General features: G+C 54.5%; 1 protein-coding gene across 1 annotated transcript; it reads right to left on the bottom strand.

Annotated features, from left to right (window-relative positions):
- Nucleotides 1–2,667: 2,667 nt before the first annotated feature.
- CSRP2 (cysteine and glycine rich protein 2) lies at nucleotides 2,668–11,403 on the bottom strand. Its single transcript, XM_075428541.1, has 6 exons — nucleotides 11,328–11,403; nucleotides 7,647–7,765; nucleotides 5,523–5,691; nucleotides 4,366–4,498; nucleotides 3,599–3,692; nucleotides 2,668–3,002 (listed from the first exon to the last, which is right to left on the bottom strand). Exons 2-6 carry the CDS (start codon nucleotides 7,756–7,758, stop codon nucleotides 2,926–2,928), a joined length of 585 nt encoding a protein of 194 aa, XP_075284656.1. The 5' UTR covers nucleotides 7,759–7,765; nucleotides 11,328–11,403; the 3' UTR covers nucleotides 2,668–2,925.
- Between the last annotated feature and the right edge of the window lie 1,305 nt (nucleotides 11,404–12,708).

Genomic DNA, 12,708 nt, shown 5'->3' with positions numbered 1-12,708 from the left:
ATTGTCTTTATGGTGACAAGTTTTCTTTTTTCCTTCCATTGATTTTGTTTTTGTGTCGTTAAATAAGTTGTTGGGATGTAGAGCAGTAAGGAGCTGTGAGTTATCGCTATGACTCTCTCCGGGAAATGCAAGGAAAGCCCTTGATTTCTAGCAGTTTAAATGACTTCCGATCACTTCTACAGTTCATTTTTCTGAGAATTGAAAGCTGTTTTCATAGGTAAATGAACAATGTGTTAGGTGCCCGTTTTTGTCAGTGTAAATTGCACCTGCCAACTCTGCCGATGTGGTGGGTTGAGATCCACTACGGCAGCTACATCAGCTACTGGCAAGCAGTTTCATCTGCTCAGTAGTGTGTCAAGAGCGTCATTTTGGTTTCTGTCTGTTGAACGGTGCCACTCAGCATTTTATAATGCTGTTCCTGAGAAGAGGAAGCACTTCCATCGGGTAACAAGGCTGTGGAAAGGGGGGGATATTGTTGTTGTCTTCACGTCCTCGGCTGCTGAGGCCTTGGATACTGCTTCTGAGCTAGAGCTGTCCTTGCTCAGGTTGGAAGAGTCGGAGGAGATCAGCCCTTCCCGCGCGCGCGTCAAGTTGGCAAACAGTTCCTAGGATGGTCAGTGTGAGGAGCAGGACCAAAGGTTTCCGCCCAGATTTCCCGGGCTGCGCTGTTACTCTCTCGCTCCCACCTGAAACGTGCGCTGCTTCTGCCTGGCCGCTGCCTTTGTCAGCTGCCATCTTTCCCTCTCTGTGAACTGTACGAGCTCTTGGCTCACGTTTTGAGCCGGCTGGCTGTTCTTCCTCATATCCACGTTGTTCCTGTGTAACCGATACAAAATGCTCTTTCTGTATTATCGTGACTAGTACGTATTTTTCTAATTAGGCTTTAGGCTTGCACTGCTTCGCTGCCACAGACCGCCGTCGTAGATGTTGCTGGAAACTCTGCCTTAGACCGCGCTGACACACTTGCTCACTGTTTTATTGCAGCATTCCCAGTCTTGCATGTGTCTCCATGAATTTATTCCACCAAGGCTTTTTTTTTCCCCAAAATAGTATCAGCCTGCTTCCCAAGCCAGACAGAGTTTCAGATCTCACCCTTTCTTTAATTAGCTTCTATCAGGCATGATGAGAGTTGAAACCGAACCTCCCCTTCCACCCGAGAGCACCCCATGGGCTGCAGCCACGGGGACAGGGAGCTGGTGCCTTGCCCACGGGCTGTGGTCGGCCTCTGGCTCTGGCGAAGCCTTCGCCGCGTGGTAGCGTGCGCTTGGCTGGCGAGGACGGAAGGACGCTCCTGCAGCCGCTGTTCCCCACTGGGGCTCGGGCGTGCTCCTCCCAGGCACGGCTGGTGCTCTGCAGAGGCGTCGGTGCCCGGATCTCCTGTGCTCCGCTCCTTGCTGCATGCCCCAGGAGGCCGGGAGCTTTGCAGAAGGAACTTGGCGGTGGAGCCTCAGCATGCCGCTGAAGGTCTGCTTCAGGTGCTCAAGAAACTTAGGCCCAGATTTAAAAACAAAAGAATAAAAATTATGAAGTTGTTCATACTAAATACTGGTTATTTCTATAAAAAGAGGGCAACTTGCCTCAAACTGGGTGATTTTTTGCATCACGGTTTTAGGCTTATGTAGGTCATTCTCACACGAGGCAGTTGTGGTGGGCTGGTCCTGGGTCTCCTGTTGAGGAGGTGACTCCTGTTTGCTTCACAAGAAGTGCAATTGCAGGTGCTCGTGGTGGGAGCTGCTCCAGCCCCGAGACGAAGCCAAGCTCTTCTGTGAGCTTTCCGCTCAAGATCTGGCTAAGGCAAAAGGAGTTGGCTCCTAATTGTAGACCTTTCGGAGCTGCTGCTAATAAAGTGACGTTGGCAGAAGCAAGGACCCCGACGGTTACAGCTTCCACCCAGCTGGTGTGTTCACACGGAGCAGCGCTATGATGCATTTGACATGTTCAGTTGCTGTTGCTCCTTGCCCATCAACTGGAGCCCCAGTCACATTTTCTACCAGAGTGTTTAAAGTCAGAATTTTATGCTGCTGTTTGTGCTGCAGCTGCCTTGTCAGACGCTGTCCTCAGGAGGCTGAAACCCTCCCCCCCACACTTCCAGGGAGCTGAGGCTCCTAGCACTACTGAGAAGAGGCCAAAAGCTGCTCTTATAACCTGAGGTTGATGTGATAGCCCAGTGCCTGGCCAGCTGCTGAGCAGGGATGGTATTAATCTGCAGCTGTCTTGGCAGAGCACCCCTTCCGCACGGTAAGTCCTGTGCATTGTAACTCCTCCATACAACAGCAGCTGCAACCCCACAAAATACTACGGCGAAAAAGGTTTGGTTTCCATGCACTAGAGACTGTGTGGCAGAGGCAGGCAGTCATGTGGGCACACAGCTACTTCCAGGCTGTCGCTTTCGGAGCTGCGTCACTGCACGGAGCGGGAGGCGAAGACTTACTGCTTCTGTGCAGTGAGCAGCTAGATCCCTCGCACATGCATGCAATGGTGTGATGCTAGAGGATGCTCATTCACCTCTGAAGGCCATGACCAGTGTGATGTATGTCCAGCTTTCAGTCATGGGCTTTCAGTGATGGTCTGTACCAAGTCCATAGCATCACATCTCCAACCCTGATGCACCCCAACAACACTCCCCGTGCTTATCATTTGTTGCTAACAAAGCTTGTAACACTTGGCTTTAGGATATATCAACAAGCAAAGCTTTATTAAATTGGTTCTCGGTATTAAAAGTGTTTACAGTGTGATACACAAAGCAAGGAAAAAAGCAGTGCTGTTTTAAAAAAAAAAAAAAAATCAGCTGCTGAAGGTATGCCCAAGCACTACAGTAACTAGTATCTGTTTCACAGTAGTTAGTAACTAGGAACATTGAGGAAACTCTCTTCTTTCTTGTAGCAGGATCTCAGCAGAGCCGTAAGGGGTTAGAGCTGTGCCCCCTCACTGGGCATGAACAAGGGCGCCCGCTCCCTGGCCATACCCAAATCCCTTGGGGCCAAAGTTCTTCGCGTAACAACCTGCGAGAAAGATGAATGTGTAGTAGCTGAGGCTTCTGGCTCATTAATCGAGAGCAGCACTGTCTAGGCTTAGCCCCTCAGCTGCCTCCCGTTAGTCACCAGCACATCCCCATCGGAAGCAATGCTTAAAAACACAGTGTTAAGCTGTGGAGCTGCCATGGCAGTAGCCACGGTTGTTCGGTCCGTGTAGCTCCCAACCTACTCTGTGAACGCAATTCAGAGGTTGGCTCTGTAGCTGGGTATCGGCTAAGATACATCTTGTCATCGAACCACTGGGTGGGGATCAAGCTTATGTCCGCGACACCACACAAGGAGGCACGGCAGGATGCTTGCTAGCTCATGCGCTTACTCTGATCTGCTCTCCGACCCCGGCCGAGAGCATGGGCTGCTGCTGCATTTCTCAGTATGTAATGTTTTGCTTGATGCAGATGTAAGCTACAGCAGCAGCTTCAGTAACATTAATTTCATTTCTCAGCTCTATCCTTTGACTTATACAGCACTTCCATCTTGACAGGAACCCAAAAGTTTCTTACACCAGGAATAAATTCAGCATCTGTCCTGAACCATAAACGAATGATCTTTGTTTCCTTCCTCACCTTTACAATAGATTTCTCCCTCTTTTTCAGTTAGGGTTGTAGATTCTAGGCTTTTTCCACACTTGGCACATCGGAAGCAGTTTTTGTGCCACGGCTGGGGGCCAGGGGGAAAAAAAGGAATAAAAAAAGATAATTTTAAATACACAGAATGCCTGAGTTGGTAAAAAAAAATGCATTAACTAACTGTAGATGCCTGCATCAGTATTGTTCACAGAAGACTGGCGCCATAAAGACAAGTTCAAGTCCACCAGTAGCAGGTGAGAGTGCCTGCATTTCTGCGAGTGGCCCAAAGCCCCGCATCCCGCACAGCATCCCACTTGGGGTGGCATTTTGAAAGGTCTGGGCTTGCTCTAATCAAAGCAGAGCGGATCTTGGCTCTCTGTAGCAAGTCGGACAGCTGGCAGACTGCCCCACAGCTTTACGCGTGTTTGCAGCGAACATCCCCTTTCTGCTGAAGCATTCAGCCTCCACCATAAGCTGCACACCACAAGCCTGTCCCTCTCCCAGGGGCAGAGCGCTCCGGGAGTCTGCTTTGAGTCCCTGGCACGAGACGGTAGTGAAGCTTCACCTCTGAAATCCAAGGTGAGCGCTCATCACCCTGCATTTCAAGAGCTTTTTGGTCAATGAAGTGGATTTATTTGACTATTCTCAATGCTAAGAAATGCAATTTTAAGGTAACTCTGCCCCACCGCTGGTTCCCGCCTAACGCACCTTCCTCACTTTAAAGTCCGCGTAGCGGGTACGAAGCAGCACACGGGGTTCCTTACCTTTCCAGCTCCTATTACTTTCTCTGCCGCATAAACAGAATCGCCGCACCTAGAGCACTTCTCTGCCCCTCCGAACTTCTGAGCGAACTTTGAAGTGTTGGGATTCGTGGTGGGTCGGTGGGGAGAGGGTGTGCTGAAAGAAACGGGACACTTGCTGTCTTTACGCTTTTACTAAATGACCTCTTGCTCTTCTTAACAACACTAACAGAGCAACATCCAACACACAGTGCAGAATACACTATTTTTGGAAAACTGGAGAGGTTAATTACCATAAAGGCTATCCAGTTACATTTGGTAGGGAAAAAAAACCAGAGAAACAAACAAACAAAAAAAAAACACAAGAAGAGAAAGGCCATACTTCAAAGGACAAAATGAAGCTACTGTAAGAGCTAGTTTTCCAAGAAGCCTTCACCTTTTCATTTCTCTAGAAGTGCTGAATTCTGTCTCAGGACATGGGTTTACCAGACAGTAAGCTACAAATAATTCTGTTAAATTCCTGTCCACTGATCATAATCTGGAACCTGAAGTGATCACTGAACCTGGCCAGCCAGCATACATCATATAAACATCCAGCAATAATTCGGGAACTTGCATGAAGCAAGCTGTGAGGCATAGCTCAGCTTCTTTCCACATGCTTAGCTTTGCAGCAAGAACTTAATCAGACTAGGAATGTTTACTGTTTAATAGGCCTTTTGGTTTGGGCTATAATTAAGCACAAATGGTTCTTTATTTGCCAGTTAAAAAACTCACTCTCCTTATAGCCCCAGCCTCTCAGCTCTCCGAATCCATCCCTGCCAGAACGTGCTGAACATTTGCATTCGCAGCTTACTTAGGAGGGTGACTCGAGACCCACCGGCACCTCTGCGAGCTCGTGCAGAGCCATCAGCATCTCCATAATCTGGTCCCCTACGGCTCACACGTAGCGCTGGTGCACCTTTAGCTGCACCGACTCCTGCTCGCACAGAGCCTACGTGCATAGTCACCACCGGAAGCTTTGTGCACCGTGGGGTAAATGCCCTGCATCCAGTTACGCTGGGGCATTTTGCAGCATTCCTATTCCAGACAACGCGAACTAAATGGAATCTACCCTGACAAGCTGCTCTGAAAACCGTGCTGAAGGGCGAGGGTCACAGACCCCCCTGGCTCGGTTCACTCACCTCTCGGGCTTGATGCCGAGCCTCTCTCCCCTGTCCATGTTCAGCGTGCCTGCCCCTTGGCCGTACCCGTAACCTTTCGGGCCGTACTTTTTTCCATAGCAAGATTTGCAGTAAACTTCGGCATCATGAATCGCTACAGTTGTGCTGTCCAAGTTTTTCCGGCAGACCACTGGAGGAGGGAAGAAAAAAAAAAAAAGTTAACCTGCCTTAAGGGACTGTTTCCATCAGCACATGCAGTAAGCCAAAAATCAAGTGAGAAGTGATGTTCTGGGTTTCCTTGTCCACAATTCTTCCTATCGGGTTGTGGGACTGCCAGAGATTACAGGGGGCAGGTTGTCGTTTGAATTAGTGAGTTCTGCTTAGCCCTGCAAAGGGCCCTATTCCCTCCCACCTCTCCGTGACATTTACAGCCTGGAAACTTGCTGGGGTTTGATGAATGGGGCTGCTCAGAAACCCAGATAGTGCAGTCAGCAGTTTCCCTTGACAGATGCCATACAGCACGAAGCGAAAGTCTATCGGTGAAGAAGAGCCCCTGTCCTGCCCTTTTGGCCAGGGTGGGGTTGGGGAAAAAACCCGCTCCAAGGCCTTTCCCTGCCTCGGTACTGGTTTGGGGCAGAGCTGGGACCTTTTGCACAGCTGTCACTGGAGGGACTGTGCTTTTCTGGCACTCCTACACTGTCCCTCAGCACAATGCAAGCACTCTGCTCAAGGTTACAGCAGAAGGCAGAACTATTTCCTTCTTAAATCTCCTTTTGTATCCCAACTGGCACGCTCTTTCCGTCTGCAACGGCATTGTGCCCTTCACAAAGAATCTGGGGAGGAAAAAATAAAAAAAAAAGAAAAAAGCCTTATGAATTTTTTGTTTAAAAAGAATTTTCAAGTCCCCAAAATACAGGGTGACCTTTGCTTATGGCATTCATTAGCTCCAAGTTTCTTTTTATAAGACACAAATATCCAATAAGTAAATCAACTAATGCATGTTTGCTAAGCCTGCAGACTTTAACCCCAACAGAACTACGCACTCAGGAAAAGCAAATACTCAGACACACTACGGCCATTGTCTGACTGCGAGTTCCAGGTTTCTTTTAATAGCAACTCCCATAAAAGGCTGAAAAGGAGGCAGCCGAGACATCTAATCTTTTCTTTGCGACTGCTGTAGAGCTCAGGGAAAGCAGCGGAGGTGCGCGGAGGCTTGCGCGCCAGCACAGTGCGCTGACGTCACGCTACAGGCCAGCGGCAAACTAGTTTGGGAGGGACAGTTGTGGCCGTGGCTCGCATGAAGAGGGCTAAGCCCGAGCTCTGCCCGTAGGCACTGAACACCAGAAAGCGGGACCAAACAGTACCTCGTGTTTGTAACCAGGTAAAACTCTCCGATTCAGACAGACAGGCTGGCTGTTGGCAAAGTCGGAGCCTGGGATTCAGAGCGACCCTTTGTTCCCTTCATCTAAGCAGAGGTCTTTTCAGCAGAGAAAGCGATTTTCAATGCCTCGCTGGGCTTGCTGGTTGGACTGGAAAATATCGCTTTGGACTCCTTTCATCTGCAATAACCCACAGGCCCCTGTGCCAAGAACGGCTTCTGGCTGTGCCCAAGCATCGACAGCTCGGCTGGGCTCAGGCACGCTGGTGTCCCGGTCCACATGGGACTGCAGGGCAGGGCTCTGGCAACTGCTCCGGCAGCTGCTGCTGGCCCCGGGACCACCAGGAAAAGTCCCCCTCGGCTCAGACCAGTGCAAACGGGGCTCTGCCACCAGGCTTTCTCCTCTGTGAGAGCAATGCTTAAGCCAGGTTCCCACCCCGAAGATTCCTTAGACTCTTGAAGAGCAGGCTGGGACGGGGGCAAACGGAGGAGAAAAGCATGATGTGCTCTGCTCCAGGAGGCACATCCCACCCCTCCCATGCTGGGCAGGTAGGACAATGTCCCTCCAGAAGACGAGCTCTTCCTCAGCACCACCAGGCCCAGGAAGCACGTGGGGAAGCAGGAGTCAAGCCCAACACGTGATGGACAAAGCCATCTCCGGCCACTGCCGTCCCCACCGGCCGAGCCTGGGCCGTCGCCGGTGGACCAGCACCTCGGTGGCTGACCCCCCAGCTGCTCCAGGAGAGGTTCCGCAGGGGAATACTCACTGCAGAGGAAGCAGCACCGGTGGAAGCTGCGGCCGTCGCACTGCACCTCCTCGGCGTGGTAGACGGTGCGGCAGCAGGCGCCGCACTTGTTGCCTCCTCCCCAGTTCGGCATGGCGGCTCTGCGTGCCCGGCCAGGCCGGAGGGGAGAAGGGGAGAGTTTTGTTAACCGCGGGGCCCCCCACCGCCCCGGCTCGAGGGCAGCCCGGGTTACGGGCTCCTTCAGACTGGGTCTGCCAAGGCTGTCTGTCGGCGCACCAGCCCGCGCTTTCGTCAGCTGTTTGGAAACGTGGCCTTCCGCCGCGTGAGAAGCGGTCACGCTCAGCCCAGCTTCCCAGCCCTTCAGACCCAGACCAGACTTCGAGGCTTAGGCGGGCTCTCTGCGGCTGTTTGTAACAGCAGACGGGCTGGCAGGGGGAACAGCGGCCACTGATGCCGCGCAGCAAGACAGAGACACAGCCTTCACGGGACGTGTCCTCCCGCCCCTGCCCAGGGTTTTGAAAGTTACATAAATTGGACATGCACAAATTACAGTCTCATGCACAAGGGCTTTGCTGTACCCCAAGCGGATGGCCCCCCAGACGGATATAATTTCAGTTTCTACGCTTCATTAACGCCGGGCCTCTCGCCTGATGGAAGCGAACCAGTTGTGCCAACAACGGCATTCTGTTTTACTGCCGGGCCCGTCGTCTGGGATGCAGCACAAGCCAAGGTTCACCCCACCGGAGAGCCACTTCTTAGGGCTGTAGGGACATTCTGAACTCCTTTGAGATCACACGTACACTTCAAAGAAGGTTAAGGGGGATTATTTCCCAGGGACTCCACCACCGTTACATGAACTGCGCCTTTACCAGACAGGTACGTGAACCAAACGCAACTGCTCAAGGGGCCACAGCTGCTTTAAAATAAAGCAAAACTCCCTCTCATGCATTACCTGCAATGGACGCTCAGAAGGCTAGTGGGGCGGACAGGCACCATCACCCATCATCTCAGACTACAGCCTTGGGCACAGCCTCCTGCACTAAGCCAGAAGCAGCGACCATCCCGCCCCAAGATGAGCTGCCCCCTCCCCAGCTCCCCTGCGCTCGTGCCATCACCACCAGCAGCTCCCACCCAGCTCGACTGGGAGCTCCTCCTGCTCCTCCCAGTAACCGTCCTGAGTTAAAGCCCCAAAGCAGAGCACTGACCACTACCTTTGGCTTTTCTGGGTCCTTCCTCCTCCCGCCACCACCACGAGCTAACGTAGCACTCCTTGCTGAAGGCCCATCTCCCAGTCATGGCTGACCTGCCCTTGACTTGCGACCATTGGTTAATCCTGGTTTGCTGCCCCTCACCACCACCACCACCACCACCTCTCTTAAGCACGGAGGCCAACAGCAGCCACAGAGAGGGTCGTCGACTCCGTGAGTCTGACCCAGCGGAGCTGCTCAGCCCTCATCGCCCGCCTGCTCCTCACCAACCCTTTTTTCACACAGGGTTTCTGGGTGAGGACCAGGGGTCTGCCCACCAGCAGCCCCGCGGGCACCTTGTGCCCCCCTGCCTCACCAGCAGCACCATCCCTTCCCAGCAGGCTCCCCACAGCAGCACTGCAACACGGGTCCGCTGCCAGGGAAGGAAGGAAAGAAGGAATTTATCGGGAGCTTCTGACTTCTCTCGGCACAGCTCACCTTCAGTAACCCTTAGCTCTGCTATACCAGCCAGACAGGGAGAAGAGACACACGACAGCATCCCCACACAACGCCCACAGCCTGCTGCCTTCAGTCAGCTTTGCCGCTCATCCCCCGGGGCCAGAAACAGATCACTACCCATCCCCACTTGTCCCCACGGCCAACAGAGAGGGACTGGAATCGCTGCCACGGCCCGGGGAGCCGGAGAGGAGCACTTAGCTCCACGATCCCCCTCCTCCCAAGGGCTCTCACCGACACGGGGGAGACACCTCGGTGCGGGGCGAGGGGTCCAGCGGGCGCCTGGCTGCTGCCTCACGCTCCCTGGGCAAGGCAGAGCTGACTCGCAAGTCACCTCGGCTAAGCCCGAATTAAGTGACCCCACCTTGCCAGTGCTGCTCAAACAAGCCTCGTGCCCAGGCAGCCCGGCCAGGAGCTCAGCGGTTTGAGGGACGCAGGGAAGGCTGCGTGGCTCCCAAGACAGACGTGCTGCCAAGTAGCTGCTACAAGAGCCTTGTCCAAGACAAGCAGACGGCCATTCATGGCATGTGGGAAAATAAGATTAGTTTATTAACCTAAATTGAGGCATCTTAGGTACATTCCTTAGCCAAGGCTTAGGAAACTTCCTCGGAGCGGCTGAGCAGTGCCATTTGCACACCGACACTAATTACTGAGATATCCCTTTGTTTAATGCTTCCACGGGATTAGCACCGCTGCTGCTCCATGGTTTAGCACTAATACCCTGACCGAGCTCATAAAATTAGTTTTATGACATTTCCCACTCTGCCTTTGTCATTCTTGGCACAACTGCAGAGTCTAAAAATTAAGATTCCATTTCTTTTATTCAAGTGCTTGGCTGTGCTACCGCACAGCAGCTGACATCAATCATGGCAAAAGCATCCTTAGTTAAAGGGAACATAGGCTGCACAAAGCTTCGGAAAAGGAATGCATGGACTGGGAGAAAAAAAAAAAAAATGAAAGAAAAAGAAGTTATTCCTTTTCACTTTCTATGCTTTCCAAAACATAAACGGTATTTGGTACAAGAACTGCTCCTGTCTTTTCCTCTCCCCATCCCCATGCCCCTCTTCTTCTGTGCGTTTACATGAGTCTAAATCATTTTAATCACTTTGTTAGCGAAGAACTGTTTAGTTTCCACGCTCACTGGAGCTGAGGACCTGGCTCAAGTTTCCAGCTTTGCCACAGATTTCGCACATAATATTGGGCAACACGGGGTGCAGCTCCACCCCTTCTCCCCAAAGGGGACGAAGCATTAGACGGTCTGGCAACCATTAGCTGACTCAAATCTTCTGATAAGGGCTCTGGGAACTCATGAAACGAGAAGCAAAAAGGGAACCGAACTCAGTACTTCGAGGTGGCCTTGGTCTCCTCCGCAGAAGTTGTTTCCATTCCATCCGCACACCGCTCCCCGCACGGCTGGCGTGGGAAGGGCGGCGATATTTCCCCCGTTACCCAACGGCGGGGACTGCCCAGAGGGCACCCCGGGGGACGCGGCCGGTACCCGGGAGCAGCCCCAAGCCCGGCACCGCACTCCCGCCCGCCGAGCACCGCCCGCGGCCCCTCGCCGCCCGGATCTGCTGCGGGAGCCCCGCCAGGCCCCGGCTCCCGGCCCGGAGCGGAGCCCTCCCCGCGCCCGCGGGGCTCTTCGGGGAGGCCGCCAGCGGGGATCGAACACCGAGACGAGCCCTCCACGGCACCAGCGCTTCTGGCTTGCGGCTGCAGGTTCATCGGCAGCCGCCGCCTGCCCGAGGAGACCTCTGCCTCCTGCTCAGCTCCCCGCGACGCCCTTCCCAGCCCACCCGCCGGCTGAGCCCAGCCCGGCAGGACGCGAGGGGTTCCGGACGCCCTGCTCGGGAGGCTGCCGGGGACGCCGTGCTCCGGGCAGCCGCCGCTCCGTGCGCTTCCCCCGGGACCCCCCGCCCTTTGCCACCGCCCTCACGGGTGGGACGAGCCCCACGGGGCGAGGGGGCTCCCCGGAGGCCCGTCCCCGCCCGGCACTCACCCCAGGTCTCGCCTCGCTGCGTCTCAGCCCGGCGCGGCCCCGCAGCGCCTTAAGGAGCCGGGGCGGAGCCATGGCCCGGCCCGGCCCCGCCGGCCCCGCTCCCGCCGCGCAGCCCCGGCCCCCCCGGCCGCGCCTGGGGCCCGGCCCCATCCCCGCCGGAGCCCGACCGCGGCCCCGCGTTGTGCCCTGCCCGAGCGCCCCCGCCCGCGGGGGCCGCCGGGGCCTCCAAGTGCGGGGAGCGCAGGGTGCGACCCTCGGGGCGGGGCGGAGGGTCCCCCGCTCCAGCGCGGGCTGATTAGGAAGGGCTTTAATAGCCTTCCCGGCAATCAGGCCCCGCTGCAGAAGACAGCTCTGCTCCCCCGGGTCCGCCGGGCCCTCACGCCCCGGCCAACCCGGTGCGGGGTCGTGGGCAGAGCTCCCCGTGCCTAGAGGGGGACGCAGCTTCATCTCCTCCTCTTCATTAATCAAATACAAATCAGCTTCTCCTCACCCCTGTGAGTGCCGGGTTGCTCCGTTCCGGCACAGACAGCTTGGGTTCTCTGGTCCTGGCAGGGAATGGCTTGGGTTCTCCATCCCAGCTCCGTCTCCAGGAGCACCAGGACCAAAGGCCGGCAAGCTGGGCGCAGGCAGCCCCTCTCAAAACCTCCAGCGCCAGCTCCACACGGCGAAGCGGCTTCCGGCAGGCCGAGCGTGAAATGGGTGCCGCAGGACCGGCAGCACGGGCAGCAGGGTGATGGGGCAACCCGCGCTGCCCGGTGGCCGGTGTGTGGGGCCAGGTCGCCCGTGCCGCGAGGCTGAAAATGACCTCCACGTCAAGCCTGTGGGGGAGCAGGGTTAGCTGTCCTCTCCCTTGAAAGTGTGCTTCCAGAGCGGGTTTTTTCCTTCCCATTTGTGATTTCCTTTGTTTAATTGCAGTGAATTGTGAATGACAGGTTGTCCGCCATTTATGCTCATCTCAGAGCCCCGCTCTGTGGGTGAGGCCAGTATTGGTTCCTGTGGGTCAAGGTGGTGGGCGCTGTCAGCAAGACCGAGAGTCCAGCCTCAAGCATCACAGCAAAAATTTTAGTCAAGGTTTTGAGGGAAGGGAGCACAATGAGAGGTAAGGGAGCACAATGAGAAGCAGAAGTACTAGCAAGTGTTGTTTCAGAAGCTGGAGGTTACATGCAGAGGGAAGATCTCTCCAAGTCAGACAAATAAGAGATGTATGAGTCAGAGCAGGCGGGCTCCATTTATTGTGTGAAATGCCTGTGCTCGCTTGTCCAACCTGTCCCGCTCCCAGCCCTGCTGGAATTACGCGTGACGATGCTACGTTATTTACCACATCTCCTCAGGTAGCCTCCAAAGTGATTAGATTTTCCCTTTTGATAACATTTCCTACAGA

Source organism: Opisthocomus hoazin, chromosome 8 (assembly GCF_030867145.1).
Source record: "Opisthocomus hoazin isolate bOpiHoa1 chromosome 8, bOpiHoa1.hap1, whole genome shotgun sequence".
In the NCBI taxonomy this organism is placed as follows: domain Eukaryota; kingdom Metazoa; phylum Chordata; class Aves; order Opisthocomiformes; family Opisthocomidae; genus Opisthocomus; species Opisthocomus hoazin.
The sequence above is the reverse complement of the archived record's forward strand: the minus strand, read 5'-3'. Positions and strand labels throughout refer to the sequence as shown.